General features: G+C 31.8%; 1 protein-coding gene and 1 pseudogene across 1 annotated transcript; one reads left to right on the plus strand and one right to left on the minus strand.

Moving 5' to 3' along the window:
* Positions 1-13,693: 13,693 nt before the first annotated feature.
* On the minus strand, positions 13,694-13,802 carry LOC145080620 (U6 spliceosomal RNA; annotated as a pseudogene).
* Positions 13,803-14,405: 603 nt separating this feature from the next.
* Positions 14,406-21,117, plus strand: LOC145049091 (serine carboxypeptidase-like 16). The gene is made up of 14 exons (XM_078997699.1): positions 14,406-14,590; positions 14,672-14,817; positions 16,136-16,212; positions 16,326-16,448; positions 16,538-16,640; positions 17,553-17,590; positions 17,696-17,797; positions 17,886-17,978; positions 18,065-18,133; positions 18,225-18,296; positions 18,465-18,613; positions 19,687-19,800; positions 19,946-20,000; positions 20,747-21,117. Exons 1-14 carry the CDS (start codon positions 14,460-14,462, stop codon positions 20,840-20,842), a joined length of 1,368 nt encoding a protein of 455 aa, XP_078853825.1. The 5' UTR covers positions 14,406-14,459; the 3' UTR covers positions 20,843-21,117.
* The last annotated feature ends 2,577 nt before the right edge of the window (positions 21,118-23,694 follow it).

The raw sequence follows: 23,694 nt of genomic DNA on the forward strand, positions 1-23,694 counted from the left end.
AATATGACTCTCCCACAAAGGTTCATGAGAGAGAAGGAGTCGGTAGGGTTAGAGCCCGAAGCATTGTTGTTGGAAGACATATGAAAAGAAGAAAACAAGTTTAGATTAGATATATAGAGTCCTTAATAAAACACCCAAATGTAATATTAAGCCTAGGACCCAACACAATATATTATAACTTAGAAGAGGAATGTCGTAATCTAAGCCATAACATATTTGAAGGTAGGTGAATGATGATTCACCAATTCCCACCACAAAAATGAAATAAATTATTAGCTTTTAATTGGTTTTGAAATTCCTAGGTTCTTTTGAGATTCATTGAACTTTTCAATGACATGTTTCAATCTCGAATGTCCCCTTGAAGTTTTGTGACTGGGATGTCGAGGATCACAAAAACAAGGTGTGAATAACCATGCAAATTCACTTGGTACCCTTAATATTATCACCTAATCAATGTGCCTGTTACCCACACGTGCTCCACCGATCTATGATAAACATTAAGTCACCCTTTGTTATCCTTACTAGTCCAAGTTATTGTGTCGGTTACCCACACACGCTCCACCAACAACTTGGTAAGGTACAAAGTGTGAATTTCATGGGTTAGCACCATATTCACATTTTCTTAAAGTAACTAAGATTGGGAATTATAAAACATTTAGTTACTTTATAATAATCATTATACTTTTAATGAGAACTAAAGTCATTGTCCTACCCGTTCGGCTAACGACCCTCCAACGATCAAGGAAGCGGTGGGTGAGAATGGACACGCATTAAGCTGCCATTTTATAGGCAACAACCTTATACCCCCCTTATAGACCGGCGTGAATGAGTCCGACAAACGGTAAAACGACTTGGTCTTATATATATATATATATATATATATATATATATATATATATATATATATATATAATTAACCATTAATGTTATAATAGTATAAGGGTTGAATTTTAACTTTTAAAACTCTAAGGGTTTGGAATTAAAGTATTCTTAAATGTGTGCAACTTTACAAATTCCAAAACTTGAGGACAAATCTTGAAACTATTCAAAACTCTTCATTTCATAACTTATGAGTTAATAGTTCATAAAAGTGAAGACTCTTCATTTTTATGTAACTTATGTGTTTTAAATGGACATTAAAAGAAAGTGAATTTTGGTTATCCATAACTTGAGGACAAGTTATGGATCCCATTAAACACATAATTGATCAAGAATTAATCATTAAACAATTTAGCAAGTAATTCCTATGATCTAACAATAACTCATAAGAACATGAACATTCATATCAAAACTTCAAGAATCATATGAACACATATAAACATGGAATTTTGATATTAGCCATTATAAATGGATTAGCATAACCATTACACCATCTAAAACAAGTTTTCAAAAACCAAAACAATTTAGGGTAATGTTTCTAGTCCATTTCCAACATTAAAAGTGAAAAATTGTAGTCAGAGCCTCCTACTCGTCGAGTGCAAGAACCTACTCGACGAGTAGGATGATTTTTCCCTTGGACTGGTTGAGTCCCCCCATGGACTCGGCGAATCTACTGTCCAAACAGCAAATTTTTTGAGTTTTTCAACAAGTTTGCATCAAATATCAAGAAAACAAGCCTAGGCTCTGATACCATTGATGAGTTTTGAGCATTCTAACACTCCTATGGAGTACATGCAACCATAGAAACCTTGGATCTATGTTTTACTATGATACATGCAAATTTGATTTTCCCAAGGTTCATAGCCTATCTAGCATGCATGGGGAACTTTTAACCATAAAAGCTAGTAAGAAAAACATACCTTTTGTTGCTTGAATTCCTTTGAGATCCTTGTGAGGCTAGCACCCCAAATGTGATGCCTCAAATGCTTTACATAACACCAAAGACACTTGGAATAACTTAGAGATAAATTCACACACTTAGAAGATCGGCTAGCCCTCACTTGTCTCACTTAGTCGCCGATTTTGGTCCACAATATGATGCTTATATAGTGTGTCACAATTAGGGTTACACCATGTAAACCCTAAGTTACAATGCTTTTCATTTCTTGGATCCATGGGTTCAAAAACACCATGGAGCATCTTATGGGTTTTAGCCCAAATTGAAAAACCATGCAACATTAGCCCACTATACAAGAATAGATGATTTACACAATCAACCCATATATTTAATTAGTCTCCTTTTGATCACAAAATCAATTCTAAATTAATTATTGATCAATACTAATTAAATAATATTATTAATATATTAGAACTTTTAATATATTAATAAACCATAAGTGTCCTTTCTCTCATTTTAGTCTACCCAAGTGCATGATGCCATGCAACCCAAATGGACCATGCCAAACTGGGTCAAGTACATACCAGAAATAGTTATGGACTTAGACACCTTATCCAACATTTTGTATGGTATGACTCATACTGGGTCCTTCTATAACCACAAAGTGTATACCAATTACATATAACTTGGGTCGAATAGACCTTCGAATAAACGATCTTACTCTATATCCACATCCAAAAAAGGAAAAGTAGGTAAAGCTAAACCACACATTCTAAGTCTATAAAACCTTAATTATATATAACCGTAATATATACACTTAGTACTTATAGATCTACTAGCAAGGGTCCTTTGATTTCTCATAGTTAATTCTTAGTATTATAATGCCTAAAATACTCATATAATATTTTAACTTTATGTTCAATTCTAGATTTCTTTTGTATATGTAGAGTTGGTAAGTTTTAGACTTGTCGCAACACTACCATCACTCTCAAACACATGTTGGTCATATCTCAAATAAATATAGTTGACCAGGCTATATTTACCCCATATATGATTGCATAATTGTCCAGGTTTAACTGCAGTGTCCAACATCCAAATACTTTTATGTTGTCACTCACTGTGATGTTGTTCTTGTATGTATGAGTGTTAGTATACCTCTTATAAAATACTTATATTTTAAAAAGTATACTCATAATCAGAGCTCTTTAGCCCCAATGTATTTATAGTTGTATAGCTTTTATGAATTGATATACTGAGTTCACTATAAACAATGCTCTGATACCAATCTGTCACACTCCCAAACCGGAGTGACGAAAACGTCCGGGGGTGGATGACTTCATGTTAAGTATCACAACACATGCATCATAGTAATCAAAGTACAACAACCATTGCATTTATAATGTATAATTTTTTATATGTGTGTTAAATCATTGTATATTGTCACCAAAAAGTTATATACAACAAAAGATAGAAGACAAGACTCTATACTGCTCCGTCTTCTCAAAATCCTAGGAATGTACTTGTCTACTGGTGTGACAATCCGAAAAATTTTCCGTCACGGTATCCCGTTCCCGTCAATAAAACCGTTTGTCTTGCAATTTTTCCGTTAACATTTTGGATTAGGTCATTTAATTTAAGACTTTTATTATCACCTCGTGAGTATCCAAACCCGTTAGAAACACGTGAAAACGCCCCAAATAATTATTTGGAAAATTTTTTAGTTTTATTCCGTCGGGCTACAAACAATTAAATCGGGTACGACCAAAAGCCTCGTTTAACGTCAATATCAGGTAGAATTCCACCGGGCCTCAAACTCAAACCATATTTGAAGTTGAGTGGACCTCATTTGAGGCTTTTCCACTCTCTACTCTCTCTCATCAAATCCAAGTTTTGATCCAAAATCATCCATTTCAAGCTCCAATTTGGTAAGTGATCCATCCTAGCTCATAGATTAGCATGTTCAGCTTTCAAAATAGTGTCAAAATCATCCTAATGTGTGAAAGACTTGTGTTTACGGCCCTGGAGCACTCCAAAACCGTAAACACACATAAATGGGGTTTTGGAGCCCCAAATCCCTTCCAAACCACTTCTGGAGCTTAGATATGACTTAGGGGCTTACAAGATTGGACTTAGAACACCAAAACCTTAACATTTGAGGGGTAAACATGAGTTTACGGCCCAAGAACATGCTTGGACCGTAAACACCCTTTCATAGGCCGTAAACACCTTTTAAGGTGTTAAGATGCCCCTTAAACACCTGTTAAGCCTTAGAAAAATGTCTAGAACCATCCACCAATGTGTTAAGGGCCTTCAACTTGAAAGAAACCATCCCCTTAGGAGTTCATGGCCGTAAACCCCCCCAAGGAATGGTTGATGGGCCGTAAACTCCTATAAGATGGTCAAATGGTGCCCTAACTTCCTTCCATGGCTTGTATATTGAACTAGAATCACATGTGATTAACCTAGGACCATCAAAACACATAAGGAGAGAGTACTTGAGAGTTTACGGCTGTAAACTCCTTAAATGGTCCATATGTTGATCAAGTCCCCTTCCAATGCCCTAGAACTGAACCTAGCATCATCCCTCAAGTGTTATAAGACCATTTAGCAACCAAGAACCCACCACCCATGAGTTTACGGCCGTAAACTCGTGGGGATATGGTCTTAGGGCCGTAATCTCCATATGGAGTATACTCTTGAAGAGCAAACTCCATGTCTAAGCCATACACCCCCTTAGATGCTACCCAGATCGCTCCTAACACTTGAAATGAAGTGTTTTCGTGCCTCAGAGTGTATATTCTATTCTAAATAGTAGTTCAAAGTCTAATTACATACAATTATGTATCTCTTCATATTACATAGGAACCTCGCGTGTTTTCAAGCCCCGAACTGACACTTAACATCCTAGCCGACACATTTCTCGACTGGTGAGTTCATACCCTATACCTTTTTCCGTGTTTTTCAATGTTCTTAGGGGGGGGAATACAAGCAAAAGTACAAGGAGATCTTGTACTCAAACTTATTATTTCATTTTAAAAGTTTTCATATTCCTTATGCTTTTAACACTGAAACCGTATTGACCAACCGTTTAACTTGCAGAGTTAGCTTTCAGATTAATTGTAGATCTCTTTATAAAATGTTATAATCTATGTTACATTTTATAATTTACGAAGGATTCATGCTAATCATAAATTAGGATTATTACTAATAAAATACGCCTTTGGATAGTACCGGAACTTCGAAAATACAACTAGTGTACGTCTTTGAGTGTCACCAGAGTTTCGGAAATAATTTGAAAGTACGCCTTTGGATATCGACAAAGTTTCGAAAATACATCTAATATACGCCTTTGGATATCGACAGAGCTTCGGAAATACGTCTAAAACACGCCTTTGGATGTCACCAGAACTTCGAATATAAAGCTAGTGTACGTCTCTGAGTGTCTCCAAAGATTCGAAATTTCGGATAAGTATAGTAGATATTCAACATTCATGTATAGGATAACCAGAATTTCAGAATACTTATCTAATACTACAAGTATGGTAGATACTAGTACATTGCATTCCGAACCAAGAACTAACCAAGACTTTTAGGAAAATAAGGGTTTTTCCTGTGATAACATAACTGCTCTTAACCACACTGTGTAACAAATGGATAACTAAACTTTCCTTATAAGAAAATATGGGATTTTCTTGGATAACGACTTTTTCAGAAAACCAAAGGAAACTTGTTATTTTACGAAAACAAACCGCTTATGAACTCACCAGCTTTATGCTGATTTTCAAACTGTTTGTATTCTCAGGTCCACATTAGACAGGTACCCTGCGATCTTTTGGAGAAGACGGAGCGTATAGAAGACTCGTCTTAGCTTTTATTCATATGATATATATGTATAACACTTGTAACACTTTGTTTTCAGACAATGTAAATATTTCTATGCAATGTAATGGTTGTTTTTGCTACGCTTACTATGTACATTGGTTGCGATACTACATGACGTCCTCTGCCCCAGAACGTTTCTGCCATCGGTTTCCGGGTGTGACAACTGGTTCCCTAAGAATACAAGTATTTTGAAAAAGAGAGTATCACCATTTAAGTTGGTAAGTGCATAAGTATTCATGTTTAAAAGCTTGTTTTCTGTTTCCTTGAAATAATGACTATGTTTATTGTTCTAGAAAATCCAATATTTTCTATTGTAACTAAAAATTAGTTTTAATATCATAAAATCGTTCTGTATAAGTGGTGTTGTACTATAAAATAGTATGACATAGTTTTAGTTCACAATAAAACTATAAAAAGAATGTTTTCTGTATTGTTTATGTTTTCCAAGTTCTGTAATTGTACTATTTGAAAACCCTGTAAAAGTGAGTATGTCTGGCTCCACCAGTTGTAATTGTAAATCGTAATGTAATACTGTGAATCGTATTATTGTAAAACCAGTACTTTGTATTCATACTCTTTGGTTTAATTAATCATACACTAATCGTATTTTTTTCATATCTTTTTGTGAGTTATTATAACCATGTTATGACTACATGGTCTGATATGACACTTTGTAGGCACCAGAACTGTTAACGACATTTGTCACTCATAGGCATACCAGCCCAACTGTAGCGAAATAGTCTGAGTGTGGAATTGTCAATCCCGTATAGATCTATACATATTTGTCTCGCTCTCTGTCTGGATATTCTGGTTATAATATCAGGACTTGAATAGTATTGCCTAAATGAATAAGAAACTTAACGTTGTCTCACAAAAACCATATTGACGATTATGTATATAATAAATGATGAAAGTCATTTTGAAATAAATGTCTGATAGTATGATCTTTCTCTAGTATACTTGAATGTAAAGTATTTGTATGAGAGTATACGGTTAAACTTTGTATACCTAATTATTGAAAATAGTTTGAAAGTTCCATAAATTACACCTATTATAATTTATAGTTTGATAAGTGATATTCATGAAAGTATCCCCTTTGCTCAACATGTTACAAAGGGAATATAAATCTGATTGAAATCACTTTTATATTCATATATATATATATATATATATATATATATATATATATATATATATATATATATATATATATATATATGTATGTATGTATGTATAATTAAATTTAAAACGACATTCAGACAAATAATTCTACTCTAAGCCCACATCCAAACAAAGAAAAGGAAATAAAGCGAATTATTAGTCCAAAGTCCTTTAAATCTTATATATATATATATATATATATATATATATATATATATATATATATATATATATATATATATATATGATTTTGGCAAAATATAAGTTTAAAAGAGTTCGACAATATTTAAAAGAGTTTCAGTAATTTAAAGTCGTTATAAAAATGTTTAGAAATAATTTGATTGTAAACACAATATTCTTGTGTTAGACTTGTATCCCCCCCCCCCCTTAAAACAGTGGAAAATAGTAAAAATACAGGGGTATGAACTCATCTTGTATGTGAGTTCCTGGTTGGTTTCGATGTGGTTGCGATGATTCCCGATATAGAATACGTGTGATTAATCACAGCCTAATTATATTTTACACATAATTACATGTATAAATTAGATAACTAGTATTTTACAAGGTAAATGATATTAGTTCATATGGATTACTTACAAATAGTGAAGAAATTATGGATGCAGATACGAAGTGTTCTTGAGAGTTTGAAGTTTAACTGGGTAGATACTTGAGAGCATATGAAGTGAATAAGGTTTGAAAATTTAAGAGAGAATGAAGGTCTTTATGTTTGTTGAATGTGCAAATGAATTCATTTGTTCCTTAAGTATGAAGGATACTCCTAAGGCGGTGAATGAAATGTTTACGGTGTAATCACATTGGGAAATCAACTTTGGATAAGATTATGAATATATTTAATGAGGGTTTACGGTTATACACTTCCAAAATGAAGTGTTTACGGCCTAGACATCAAATGGAATTAGAGTTTTCAAATCTTAAAGTCAAGGAAGAGGGGTTTACAGTCAAAGATCTTCTAGAAGAAGGGTGTTTATGGATTTGAGTCAATAGAATAAGGGTTTACGGCTTGAATTTCACCCCTTAGGGGTTTACAGATTTGATTCCACCTTTAAGGTGTTCACGGTTTGGGGTTTACACCCCTTTAGGGTGTTCATGGTTGCTTTTCCTTCAAAAAGCAAGTGTTCATGGTTTGGGTGACCCCAAATCCGTAAACACATTTCAACCCCTTTAAAATTTTAATTAATTCAAGTTTAGCCCCTTAACTTGCACTAGTGAAAGTTTGATTTGTTTAGGAATAATTTTATGTTAAGTATGAAGTTTATACTGCCCTATTTCAACATGGTTTTTACTATAATCATGCATATATGTTAAATAAACATACATGTAGTTTAGAGTTTTTTTTAAAAGGAAATAACGGGGTGTCACATCAACCCTAAGAAGTGTCTGATTGTTGAATCTCTTGTAGTCCCACTCGACGAAATCCAGGTAAACGAAAACATACACCCCAAAGAGGAACATGTGGGGATCATGGATATGGAAAACAAAAGAATGAAACAAAGTCTGATACCAATAGCGAAGATCCGCTGAAATGCCAAGTAAGGACCCAAGGTTCACTTGGAAACACAAATCAGATGAAATGAAAATACCCCCAACCTATCCCTAGGAGTGCCAAGAACCCACTCGAGATGCTAATTTCGGGATGAAATTCCCTCTAACGGGGGGGGGGGGGGGGGGGGATAATGTTACAACCTGAAAGATTTTGGATCAAGCAAGGTCTAAACCTAAACCATATACAAATGAATTCACAAATAACCTGATGCCCTATAATATTGAAAGCCATGAAGGGCATGTTTTATATAAGTTATTATACAATTATACTTTAAAAACCATATGGTAAATAACCTCTCGAAAGTAAACATGTTTTAACAAAACAAGACTACTCAAATAGTGGGAATAAAAATCATGAAATTTGAACATTGTTGTATAATATCTAGCCTAGTACCCCACCCACCCTAAAACACCTCATGACCGAAATCACCAAACTAGGATATCTTAGGACAGAAATCTCCTATATAGGGTATCCTAGGACCGAAAACACAATTGCCTAAGTCCATCATCGCCAAAAACTCCATGAAAAGCCCACTAAGGCCGAAATCATACTAGTGTGGGGGTGTTAGGACCAAAATCACCAAGAGAATGGGGTGATTTCGGTCAAGCAAATAAGTTTTAAAGGGTTTTCAGCCAATTAAAGTAATTTCCAGTGGGGATTTTCTATTAGATATTATGTAAGTCAAGATCTACCTTGGAAGGAAAAATTCAGCTTTACACGATTTTACCCAACGAACAACCATGCACCACACTCCCTTACCTTCCAAATAATCATGCACAACACTCAATTATCTATCAAATATCCATACCCATTCCTTTCATTTAAACCACGTCCAGAAGGCATATTCTTCACCATTTCCTTTCACTATTTTACCTCTCTTCACCTTCATTCTTCACAAGAAATTCTCTCAAGAACAAGTTAGGTTCTCTTCAAAAATCATCATCATCTAAGTGGTCCTAGAGTATTTTGTAAGCCATTTCGAAAACCCCTAGTGTTTTTACACATTATTTTGTTAATTTCATCTCATTTAAACATATTTTTCATGTGTTAAATCCCTAGGACACCAACCTTTCCAAGAAGCACTTCAAAGTCCATCACCTTGATTCTAGGCTCTAAATCTTCCCCATCATCCTTCCTACCACTCACGAAAATAACCAAGGTGAGTTCATACCCCCACGTTTTCAAGTTTTTTCATGTTTTAGGGGGGAATACAGGTAAAACTTTGTTTATCCCACAAATAATTACATGTTTTCATCTTTATGTTAAAGAAAAGCTATTATTTGCATAAGTTATGGTTTATACTAGTTTTGGTATAAATATTTGCGATATACATATTGTTAAAACAAGCATAATCTATGTTATAAAATCATAAGAAAATTTATTGTAGTAAAACTACATGGTTTTTGGAAACTTTTTCTAAAAGATAGCTTTTCTAGCAAAAATGATTACATTATAGCCATTTACTAATTTAGTGGGTGTTAACCCAAAATATTATGTTTTGATTTCATATTTTCATACTAAACGAAAATACACATTTATATTTATATAAAAGATTATATAAATAGTTTCAAACAAACAAGATAAACTATAATTGGTATAATTTGGAAGACACCAGCCACACCTTCATTTTAGAAGATACATATAATTGTTCAAAGATATACTTATTTCATTTTACAAGAAAAAGGAGTCATAGTTCACGTAAATCAGTTAATGCTCTTATGAGACATTCTCGTCACTGTACCTACCTAGCATACACTTTAAGTCCTGCATTATAACCCGAGTCTCTTGGAGGGAGAGCGAGATAGTTGTGTATAGATCTGTACGGGATTGACAACCCCACACCTGAGTTGTTCGCTATAGCTAGACGGGCCATTCTAGGGTGAAAAATATTTTACCGATTCCGACGCCTGAAGAACGTCGTACATGTATAACAGTCACATTAGCATGACTATAATAACTCACATAGGGATTAACGATACTATCTCAGTTTACAGGAAGCTTACACTTCATTAGTTTTATATAAAGATATAACTACATGCTATTGTTCAGTATAATAATACTCATACATTTTTGGTCTTAGGGTTTAAGACTACAGTTCACATTTAAGAAAATAATGACTTTCTGGAATCATACATCATCATTTTATAAGGAAAGATACAATAGAAACACATAAGTATACAACTCATTTAAGAAAATGTTGGATTTTTTGTGAACATACTTTATCATTCTACAAGGAAAGATACAAAAGAAATACATACATCTACAACTCATTTAAGAAAATATTGGATTTTCTAGAAACATACATCATTATTTAACATGGAAAATATGCAAAGGAAATTCTTATATTTATAGTTCATATTAAAGAAAATATTAGATTTTCTAGAAGTATACAAATCATTTTATCCGAAAACGTTACAAATCATTCTCACACAAAAATGCTTATGAACTCAACAACTTAATTATTGACACTTTTCAAAATCACTTGTATTCTCAGGGAATCAGTACACAGGTATTCACAACATTTTGAGGCCCTATGTCGCTGCATTATGTTTTCTACTTTTGTTATTCGTATTTAAGTGTTGAATAAAACAAAGTTGTAAACGATGTAAACTTGTATTATCAATGTATGAATGTTTGAGTTGCTCTGTTTCATTACTATTCAATTATACATGAAGTCACTCCATCCGCCCCCAGTCGTTTCTGCCCTCCTGGTTTGGGGGTGTGACACGACTCGTTGAGGCTTTGGGTTAATGGTTCGTAGGGGGGGGGGTTATTTTGTGGTGCAATATGGGGTTGGATTTGGATTTGTTGCGCAAGATGAGGTTTGCTTCGCAAAACATGATCCAAAAAATTCATGAAGTTGTTGATCATTTTTGGGGTAATATTTGGCATAGTGATGATACAGTATTGTTAAACATTTTGATATTGAAATTGTTAGGGGTGAATAAGGGGGCGTCTAATTAGGGACGATAAACTGGAACTGACAAATTAAAATGAAAAATATTTATAGTAAGTGTCGTTGAACTAGAAGCACGAGAGATTCTTTGATCAGATTTTGGTGTAGTGTTGTTGAAATCTGTTTTGTTATAAAAATGAATGACAGAGAGAAGATTGCGTAAGATTGAAGGTTAAAATTGGTTGGTATTTATAGTGGTAAGTAGTTAAAGAAAGTGATATTTAAAATTTTTATCATCAATTCAAAATAATAAGAGTTTAAAGTTGTTGGAGGAGAAAAGAGAAGAAAGAGAGGAGAGGGCTGAGATGTATCTCATTTGTCCGGTTTGTCAGTGTGGTTACATCACAATGACGATTTAGTGTTCCCCTATACGATGAAATGGCCAGACCCCACCGCACCATGTGGTAGAGGTATACCCTACGGTTTAGTGGCGGAGCCAGAACAAAATACTAAGGGTAGCACACGTAAAATTTTAGGGATAACATGCCAGAAAAATAAAATACATCGAAAAACATTTCAAAACGTTTCCATTACGCATAAATTTATGGACCACAAACTTCTTAGTAGATCCGCCAGTGTGACGGTCTAACCATAAATTTTGTCGAACTCATTAAAAAAACTTAATTCGAAAAAAACTTCGCTATAACTTGTTAAAATCATAAGAGTTTTCTATTTGAAAAATCTTTATCCGAATTCTAAGGGAGTGTTCAAGATTGCTTAATTGAAGTTCTTATTCATTTATTCCGGTTTGAAACCGGTAATAAGGAGTTTATGATAAGTTGTTTTACCATTACATGTAAATTAAGAGTTTCTAAACAGTAAAAAATAACTTACCAATTTGTTTTGTTTTGAAACCGAACAAACTAATATAAACATTTTTTCAAAAGCTCGTATTAAACTAATAAACACTTTTACAATTGTTTCAAATAAACGATCCTTATATATATATATATATATATATATATATATATATATATATATATATATATATATATATATATATAATAAACACTTTCACAAATTAAGATAACTTGATTTTGACACCAAATAAACTAATAACCATTATATGTTTTTACGGAAACTAGTAATATCTATGCTAAAACATATAAAATTTACTTTTTTATTTCTCATAATATACTCTTTCCGTCCCAAAATTATAATCCATCTTTCCTTTTTGGTTTGTCCCAAAATAATAGTCCACTTCTAAAAATAAATAACATTTTTATCAAAATATCCCTTCATTATTACTTAACCAACTAAACATTTAATGGAACATTAAATGCAGTGTGAGGAGAAAACTGTCATTTTATTATATAAAGTTAGTGGTAATTAATATTTTTCTTAATCTGTGTGCTTTTTGTCTGTGGACAATAATATTGGGACGGAAGGAGTATAATTTTTTACCGATAATATTTAGTTCTTTTAAGAGATAATGACTTAGGAGGGTAATAAAGTTTCCAGTTTGTCCGTATTAGGTCACTAAGGTTTTCTTTTGTGCGTATTAGACCAATATGGTTATTATTAACGTTTAAAAATAGTCATTTTTACCAGTTAAAACCAGTAAAAATGACTATTTCTAAACGGTAATAACAATCATATTGGAAAATACGCACAAAAAAAACCTTAGTGACCTAATACGGACAAACTGAAAACCTTATTACCCTCCTAAGTAATTAACCCTAATTATTTAGAAAACATGCTTACTAATCAATGTGACTGGCTTGTTTGACTGGAAATAGTTGCTTCCATTTAAACTTATCTCACAACCCTTCTAGAACTTCGAAGTCCAAAAACTCATATAATTGATGATCTTCATTACATAAATATGCAACATTTTATCAATAACTTATTTTTTGTCATTTAAATGTTTACATGAACACATCCATATGTACAAATACAATCTCACTTTGATACCTCCCATCAATGTCTACATGTGATAACGAATGGAAATGTAAAACCAACAATGACTTGCAGAGGATGTCTATTATCAATTATTTTATAAAAAGCAAAACCACAACATGAACTAAGAAACTGAAGTTGCAAAATTAATCGAAAATCAGCACATAAACAAACACATACAGACTATATACAACACATAAACAGAAGTTTATAAAGCATGAAACTTAATGACAGGAAAAGTAAAAAACTTAAAGGAAACTTTATAAAAAGAAAGATCACCCTTACTTGCCACAAATGGTTGAAGACATCAACAAGAAGATCAATCTGACCATGGAATCCACATGTTTTCTGATCACGACTTCTATAGATGAACTACCGAAACGTAAGAATTGCAATTGAACTCTATTAGCATTTGAAAATGGAATTAGGGTTCCAGAGAAGACGACGAAGGGTTTAAAATTTTTTTTGGGACCATTTCTCGATTTGTGTGTGTCATCCTTGCGCAGGGGCCATGTTAATCTTCTCTGTATCGTTCCAATTTTATCGGATGTCCCCAAAGGGACGACCATAGATGAAGAGCTTCGCCATATAGAGGAGTAGCATGTTATATGGGACGACGCGAGTTCTAAACGAACTAGTTTACTGTTGATGGTTATATATTCTCAATGTCTTTAAATTTAGGGTTAATGACTTAGGAGGGTAATTAGGTTTCTAGTTTGTCCATATTAAGGTTTTTTTTGTGCATATTAGACCAATATGGTTGTTATTACCGTTTACAAATAGTCATTTTTACCGGTTAAAACCCGTAAAAATGACTATTTGTAAACGGTAATAACAACCATATTGGTTTAATACGCACAAAAAAAAAAAAAAAAAACTTTAGTGACCTACAGGACAAACTGGAAACCTAATTGCCTCCTAAATCATTATCCCTTCTTTTAATGATAATATTATCTTTTAGATACAGTTAAGTATTTGTACCCCTACTTATATTATCTTTTAGGTACAGTTAAGTATTTGTACCCCTACTTGTAGCACATTTTGTGGTCCAGCCAAGGTTTCAATGCACATAAACAATACACTTATTACACTGACGGGTTGACCCCATCTCTCTCGTCTCGTGCATTCCAAACCACCACCGCATATCTACATATTACTATATTATATATTACACCTGCTTCTCACACGTCTTGTTTCATCGAAAGAAAACACTTCGTGTAATGGAATCAAAACACATTGCGGTTTTCTTTTTGTTCACTCTTGCAGCTTTCATAACTGCATCAAACTCAAAGTCAATCATCAAGAGACTTCCAGGTTTCGATGGCGATCTTCCTTTCACTCTGGAAACCGGGTATGTGTCTATTTTCATCGTTTTCACTGTTTTAGAGTTCAGTCAACTCATAGAGACAAACTTGTTTTGATTTCTTAAAAGATACATCGGAGTTGGAGAAGATGAAGCTGTTCAGATCTTTTATTACTTCGTTGAGTCTGAAAGAAACCCTTCGGAAGACCCTCTTCTTATTTACCTCACCGGTGGCCCTGGCACTTCGGTTCTTTATTCCATGATGTATCAAATAGGTAATTAATTAATCTTCTTATTTACATTTTTTAATTACTGTTATTGTTGATTGGAAAAAGTATACCCCATATACTAATATTTTCGATAATATTAGCTAGCATAATAGTGAAAAGGAAAGTTCTGACTTTGACACATTGTGTCGGTGGTTGGATTTTGTTTAAATAAAGTTTTAACAATCTAAAAAATGTCTCATTTTTATATGATTCATCGATAAAACCAATTAGGAAGCCTTAGTTATCAAGAATTTGAATGTATTTTAGAAAACTTGATATGATTGTAAAAGCCTTGGTTATCAGTTTATTAAAGGTTTATTGTTGTGGGAAACAGAGAGGGAGGGAGTGAGGGCCAAAGGGTGGTGATGGGAATTGGTGGCAGGAGGCTGAGGACGGTTGTGGGTGGTGGCAGACGACAGTAGACGGTGGCATAAGGCAATAGATGTTAACCTTATAAATATGATATCATATTAGACTTTTAGTGGGTAATATTCATATTGAAATTGGATCAAAGCCTTAGGTTACAAGTTCAATGTGTAGGGTCTAGTGGAAAAAGATACACACAAACGATGAAAATATCTACAAAAGGAATCTTAAATATTAATCCTATATAAAGGGTTAGGTAGGTTACATTTTATATATGTAGACTTTTATTAATAAAGATGCACACATAAAAGATGAAGATAAATACATAAGGATGAGCCTAATAGGCTAATCCTATATAAGCACTAACATGAGTTAATAGTTGGGATCATTAATGGAAGTTGACATTTATACCAATCACTTTTTACCAAATAGATAAAGATAATAAGTATTTAATCGAAATCAAAAGGACTTTGGCCTAATGAGGGTTCAAGTCTTGCTTGGGAGTTGGGACCAAAGATGATCCCAAAAAACGCTCAAAGTCAAGAAACTTTAGTTAGCAAGTGAAAAGTCAAAAATACCCTTGTTTCACTTAAACCCTTAAGCTGGCCGATTAGTAACTCACTTTCATACTCACCCCATGGATTCCCTTATAAAATCCCCTGTATTGAAATTTGAAACTTTAGTGACAACGAGGCAATGATGAAATAAGGTCAAGAAGCAATCAAAGTTCACAACATAGCATTTTGGCCCAACATTCGTTAGTTTGGTTACATGGTTTTGAATTTTGAGAATTTGTTACCATGCATGCAAAAAACAAAACTATTTGGATAAATACATGCATTTGTTTGTATCATAATATTAATTATCTCTAATACCACGTACAAACATAAAAACCGACCTTACATTCATTAGTATCAAACACAATTTATGAACATTAGTTAATAATCATCATTTTCAGGTCCACTTAATTTCGATACTGAAACCTCATGGGGGAATAACATTACATTGAAGCTGAATCCGTATTCATGGTCAAAGGTTTACATTCTCACACTGTGAAACTCGGATCCTAAAATTTTATATGCTATATAGAAATTTTATGTATATGTATATGTATAATACGATAACATATAATCCTGTAAATTTTGTAGATTGCTAATGTGATATACATTGACGCACCAGCTGGTGCTGGGTTTGCATATGCTACAACATATGAAGCATCGATGAGCAGTGATTCTATGCTAGCTTCAGATGCTTATGATTTTCTACGAAAGGTTTGTTAACTTCTATTAATTGATTTAATTCATGTATTATATTCTTGTTTATTGTACAAATGGTTTTATTGTACATTTTATACGTACAGTGGTTTTTGGAGCACCCTGAATTTCTCAGCAATCCCTTGTACATATCTGGGATTTCATACATGGGGATTATTTTACCAAACGTTGCTCTACATGTATACAATGGTAAGAGATCTATCTATTTAAGTATTTCACATGGTTTTTAAATAGAGAAATTAAATATTCTCCTATTTTTTGTCCCTACAAATCCTCTTACCCAATTAAATGTTGACATGTGTAACATTCAAATCTCATTTAATGAAATTTAATGATATTCTAGTATATTAATGTGGAGAAATTAAATATCCTTCTATTTTTTGTTCCTACATATAGAGACATAACATATCCTCCTACCCAATGAAATGGTGACATTTATAACATTTAATACTCATTTAATGAGATTTTAGGATACTAATATTACAAATGTCATCATTTAAATGGGTAGGAGGATTGGTAGGATCAAATGGTAGGAGGATATTTAGTTACTCATTAATGTGACACATGTCATCATTTAAATGGGCAGGAGGATTGATAGGAACAAAAAATAGGAGGATATTACATTTATTGTTAACGGGTTACATTTACGTCATTCGGGTTATATAAGACATAATATGACCATGCTATGGAATAAAAAATCTATGTGAACAACATATATAACTTCAATGATATAAATTTCAGTTACGTAAATTCACTCATTATTATGTATCTGATGCTTTAATAAACAAGATGAATAATGATCGCTTGCTTGTAGCAATGTTTGAATCCATTATGTACATAACATATAATGATGTATAATCTATATATATGATATGATGTGTTCTTCCATCTAATTCTAATCCTTGAACTTTGGTGTAAGAAAAGAAAATGGCATCACGAGATATAAAATATGTGATAACCATGACATTTATAGTTGATTACAATTTACATGTAATGTTATTGTGTATCAAAGATATAAAATATATGAAAATAATTATAGTGTTGTTCTCTAAAAGTATTCATTTTTCTAACATTTTATTCGTGATTTCCTGTACTTTGTAGGTAATGAACGTGGAGATCAACCACAAATGAATATTAAAGTACATATCTTACTACGTAAACTTTATTATAACCTATTTACAAATATTGTTGAATAAAACCAAGTATAGAACACGATCTTAACTAATCTTTTCTCCATTATATAGGGAGTCATTAGTGTTTCTCCTTTAACCGATAAGTTTGGTGATTTTAATTCAAGATTTGAGTTTGCTCATCGGCTATCATTAATATCAGATGATATTTATGAGGTAATGAAAAACATTAATTCCAGAATTATGACCATTTACTAGACCACCATTAGTTTTGTCCATTAATCGTAATTGTTTTATATTTCAGTCCACAAAAGAAACATGTGTTGGTAACTATCTATCTATATACGATCATTCAGATAACATCCTTTGTTCAAATAATCTCCAATGGGTGGATGAGGTATATATGCATACACCTATCATTTTAGTAAGATCTTATAGAGTTTTATGTAGCATGATTTAACCCAAATTAATTCCCAACTGCAGTGTACAAGCAAGATTAACTTAGAGAATATATTGGAACCATTGTGTGATCCAACAGACCCAGCTTGTCGAGTAATTTTTCTTTTTTCAAATATGTAGATACATATAGTTTTTCCAAATATGATTCTTTTACAAACTTAAACTTTCATGTTATTTTGTTTAGGAAGCTACTTTTGGACTTGTAGTAATTTGGGCAAACAATAAAGAAGTTCAGAAAGCTCTCAATGTTCGTGAGGTATGTCATATACAACCTCACATCACATACAAACTTTTACATTTTACCTTACTTAGCTCTACAACTTGATGCATACAAAACTTGCTATTACATCAACAAGAAGTGTGACCTCATTTCATAATATGTGTGTGTGCATATGAAGTTGAATGCCTTTCTTTTCATGTATAGGGAACAATAGGAACGTGGGAGTGGCAAAATTCGACTATTCATTATGATTTGGGGAAAAATGACACACTAATTTATTCCTACGATGTGTTCAGCACTGTCCCAATGCACAAGCAACTTCTAGCCAAGAAATGCCAATATTTGATCATATGGTAATACTAATACTCTTTGGGGATCAATTCTCGTTTCATTAATTCAAAGAAAAAAAATCACTTTAATATTTTTCTACTTATATGTCGAATTCTAACACATAAATTTGATTCCCGAGTTGCCATTATTTTTAATGATAAAAAAGGCATTCGAAATGAAATTTTGCTAAAAAGTAGGAGAAACAATGTGGACAATCAATTGAAAAAGGCACCATAATTGAAAGGGATTTTCTACATCATATACGAAACATTAATAATATAAAATGCAATATTATCATAATTAAATATGAAATTTATTAATAATCTCCTTAATAGTTGCATTTTACATTTAATTAATGCTTATTATATGCCATTATCGCATATATTATAAAATACCTTAATTGAAAACTGGCATGGTCGTCAATTTCTTTTTTTTTTTTGAACCGGAAAATCTAATCTACTCCTAAGCTAACAACACCTATTTCATCTATGTCCACAACGGGATTTGAACCCTCAACCTCAAAGAGGGAGAACACCATCTGATACCGCTGTGCTACAAGCCCTTTAATAACAAAACTTATCCACTTATAAAGTAGACTTTATTTTTTCGAAATAAATAAATAGATACTCAAGCTTATACTTTTTCCTTCTAAAATTAGACACAACTGTTGAGATAATGGTTCATTTTAATTGGATCACAAATATATTCAATCTAAAACATCAATGAGTCATGAATATATTCATATTCTAATAGTTTAATCAATCATGGCTTTCACTATAATATTGTAATAAATCAACTCTTATATTAATGATATATTTTAAATAAATGAAACATGATTCGTTTAAAAATAACTGAAGCCCCATAAAAGAATTTTGAAGTTTACATAAACAAATACAACCTGTAAATTAAAAAATAAACCAACCAACCAACAAGTGACATGTAGTGTGTGGCTTTCAACCAATACACAATCTTAGGAGGTGTTTAAATAAATAAATAAATAAAAATACCTTATAGTTGCCATTGATTTATCTCTTATTCTAATCAAGATTTACCATGGTAATATCATATATGTTTATTAAAAAAAATCAATTTGCAGTGGTGATCATGACATGGTATTTCCACATGTGGGCACGGAGGCGTGGATAAGAAGTCTCAATCTTCCGGTTGAGAAGCGATGGGAACCATGGTTTGTTAATGACCAGATTGCAGGGTGAGCTCTAAATTTACAAATCTTTTAACAATACACTCATATAATGCTTCATTTCCGTTCTTATATTTTAAAACTCATTTTATTTCATGAAATGATACATTATTGAGAACTAATCATGCAAAGTGGTCAATCAATGTTTTTGTAGGTATCAGGTGACATATGCACAAAATGATTACTTGTTAACATATTCAACTATTAAGGTAAGAAACATAACCAAATTTCCTCTATTGACATGCCTCTTATAATTCACTCCACAACCTATTGATGCAATGTATCACACATGATAGAGCTCTTAGACCATCTCCAATCCTTAACACTTTTTTTACACTATACTTATACTTTTAATGTAAAATATAGTATATACACTAAAGTCCTCCAACCCATTACACTATATTTAACATTAAAAAGAATATTCTTTGTATATTGTTCTTTATTCAACACAATATTTAGTGTTACACTATATAGTGTTAGGTATAGTGTAGGGTTGGAGTATTATAGTGTAATTTATAGTGTAAAAATAGTTTTTTAGTGTACGGTTGGACATGTCCTTAGTGTTTAACTCACTCACCTAACACAATCCCAATTTTTTAGAAACACTTTTGTAGTGTGGGCGCTTGGCTAAGTGTTTTTATGTAATTTGTCTTCACAAAATTAGAAGAAAAAAAGACAAATCTAACCATATTGACACATGTTTTGCCACAAAATGCCCCAAAATTAAAAGAAAAATACATTTTTATTGTTTTTTATATTTTTAATAATTTTTGGACGATACATAAAGGCAAATTGCACAGCAAAATGTTGAATTTCACGGGCTATTGCAAAATTGGCTGTTATTTGTGAAAAAGTAAAAAACAAAGGCTATATTGTGGCATATATGCAAGTAACCCATTACCATTAATATTTGTTTTTGTCTTGAAAAAAAATTCTTGGGTCTTCTCTTAAACAGGGTGCAGGTCATGGAATCGCATTGTACAAGCCTGAAGAAGCTTTGGCCATGGTGGATGGATGGCTTGATTCTCGTACTTATTTAAGTGACATTTAAGCACAATATTGGATTAGATATATATATATATATATATATATATATATTTCCAATGTAACGATTTTTTCTTGTGCCTCACGTATTTGGCATTAATAGGCATTAATATGTTATCTTTCGGAAATATCAAGATGAGATCGTATTCTATTATGATTGTCAAGAGAGCATTGAAGTGAAGTTTGAGGAGAAGGTTTCATAGGCCTTTTTTTAACTTCGTTTTAGCTATATCTAGATCGCTATTAATTTATCAATTAAATAAGCATTAGGTTGTTTATGAATTTACTACGTGCCATTACTTCCCATGATAAATTAAATTACCTCCTACCTTTTATGTCTATAATTATTCCTACCTAATGAAATATTGACAAATCATCATTCAATTTAATTTTATTTGAAATATTCCTAATATAGCCTTAATGAGTTAGTTAAAAAAATATGGAATGATGATATTTGTCATAACTTGATGTGACAAACTTGATTGGGTAGGAACATTTATAGGCATAAAATAGGAAGCAAATTAATTTCTCATAATATGCCATTTCACTATATGAAGCAAATGATATGACAATGTGTGTATGTGTGAACTCCCAAGATTGTGTATTTTCCGTCAATAAATTAGTAAAAAGAAGTATAACCTTACCATATAAGATGGAAAGTGTTTCCCTTTTTCCATCATAAACTCCACTAAACAAAGAAGTATAAACCTTACCAATAGAAATAGTACATCAATCTTAAGCTCTAGCATATCATGAAAGAATTAAAAACAAGTTTAAAGAAATTATGGATTTTTTTTGTCTAAGATCTGCTTAGATTTTAATATAACCACGATTTGTAAGTTGTAACTAAATTACTCAACAAATTATGGATTTTTTTCGGGCCCAAACAAAGAAACTTGGGAAATAATTTATCTTTTTGTAGGCCCAAAAAAGAAGTTCTTAAATGGAGCCTATTTTTACATTACTTGACAAATATCACAAAAAAAATATTCTTTAACAACAATGGTGACTTTATTTTTTCTACAACATCATTATTTTGGGTGGCTGAGAACAAAACGTCAATTTGATTATTTTATATTGACTTTTGAGTTTATTTATTTGTTTGTTTTATATACAATTTCTTTAAGGTATTATTTATATTTTGTGTTAAACCTCATTAGAGAATAGTTTTTTTTAACAATTATTGAAATAAATAATCAGATGATCAAAATAGATAGAGTTAGCAAAACATACAAACAAATTTTAGTATAATCATACAAGATGCTCATTCACCTACAACAACATGGGTATTTGGGATAATTTTGATGAACCTATCATTAGTACATGTCTCCAACCATTAAGAGTTGTCTGTTTTATATACAATTTCTTTAAGGCATTATTTATATTTTGTGTTAAACCTCATTAGAAAGTAGTTTTTTTTAACAATTATTGAAATAAATGATCAGATGATCAATATAGATACAGTTAGCAAAACATACAAACAAATTTTAGTATAATCATACAAGATGCTCATTCACCTACAACAATATGAGTATTTGGGATAATTTTGATGAACCTATCATTACTACATGTCTCCAACCATTAAGAGTTGTCTGTTTTATATACAATTTCTTTAAGGAATTATTTATATTTTGTGTTAAACCTCATTAGAAAGTAGTTTTTTTTAACAATTATTGAAATAAATGACCAGATGATCAATATAGATACAGTTAGCAAAACATACAAACAAATTTTAGTATAATCATACAAGATGCTCATTCACCTACAACAACATGGGTATTTGGGATAATTTTGATGAACCTATCATTAGTAGATGTCTCCAACCATTAAGAGTTGTATGTTTTATATATAATTTTTTTAAGGCATTATTTATATTTTGTGTTAAACCTCATTAGAAAGTAGTTTTTTTAACAATTATTGAAATAAATGACCAGATGATCAATATAGATACAGTTAGCAAAACATACAAACAAATTTTAGTATAATCATACAAGATGCTCATTCACCTACAACAATATGGGTATTTGGGATAATTTTGATGAACCTATCATTAGTACATGTCTCCAACCATTAAGAGTTGTCTGTTTTATATACAATTTCTTTAAGGCATTATTTATATTTTGTGTTAAACCTCATTAGAAAGTAGTTTTTTTTTTAACAATTATTGAAATAAATGACCAGATGATCAATATAGATACAGTTAGCAAAACATACAAACAAATTTTAGTATAATCATACAAGATGCTCATTCACCTACAACAACATGGGTATTTGGGATAATTTTGATGAACCTATCATTAGTAGATGTCTCCAACCATTAAGAGTTGTATGTTTTATATATAATTTTTTTAAGGCATTATTTATATTTTGTGTTAAACCTTATTAGAAAGTAGTTTTTTTTAACAATTATTGAAATAAATGACCAGATGATCAATATAGATACAGTTAGCAAAACATACAAACAAATTTTAGTATAATCATACAAGATGCTCATTCACCTACAACAATATGGGTATTTGGGATAATTTTGATGAACCTATCATTAGTACATGTCTCCAACCATTAAGAGTTGTCTGTTTTATATACAATTTCTTTAAGGCATTATTTATATTTTGTGTTAAACCTCATTAGAAAGTAGTTTTTTTTTAACAATTATTGAAATAAATGACCAGATGATCAATATAGATACAGTTAGCAAAACATACAAACAAATTTTAGTATAATCATACAAGATGCTCATTCACCTACAACAACATGGGTATTTGGGATAATTTTGATGAACCTATCATTAGTAGATGTCTCCAACCATTAAGAGTTGTATGTTTTATATATAATTTTTTTAAGGCATTATTTATATTT

Source organism: Lactuca serriola, chromosome 1 (assembly GCF_051521515.1).
Source record: "Lactuca serriola cultivar US96UC23 chromosome 1, Lser_US96UC23_V15, whole genome shotgun sequence".
Classification (NCBI taxonomy): Eukaryota; Viridiplantae; Streptophyta; class Magnoliopsida; order Asterales; family Asteraceae; genus Lactuca; species Lactuca serriola.

Bases quoted from the DNA above. Each gene is read 5' to 3' on its own strand.
- LOC145049091 (XM_078997699.1), top strand. From the start codon at position 14,460: ATGGAATCAAAACACATTGCGGTTTTCTTTTTGTTCACTCTTGCAGCT. The intron at 18,134-18,224 runs GTAATTTTTCTT...TATTTTGTTTAG, and splicing joins CAACAGACCCAGCTTGTCGA to GAAGCTACTTTTGGACTTGT. The intron at 19,801-19,945 runs GTGAGCTCTAAA...ATGTTTTTGTAG, and splicing joins GTTAATGACCAGATTGCAGG to GTATCAGGTGACATATGCAC.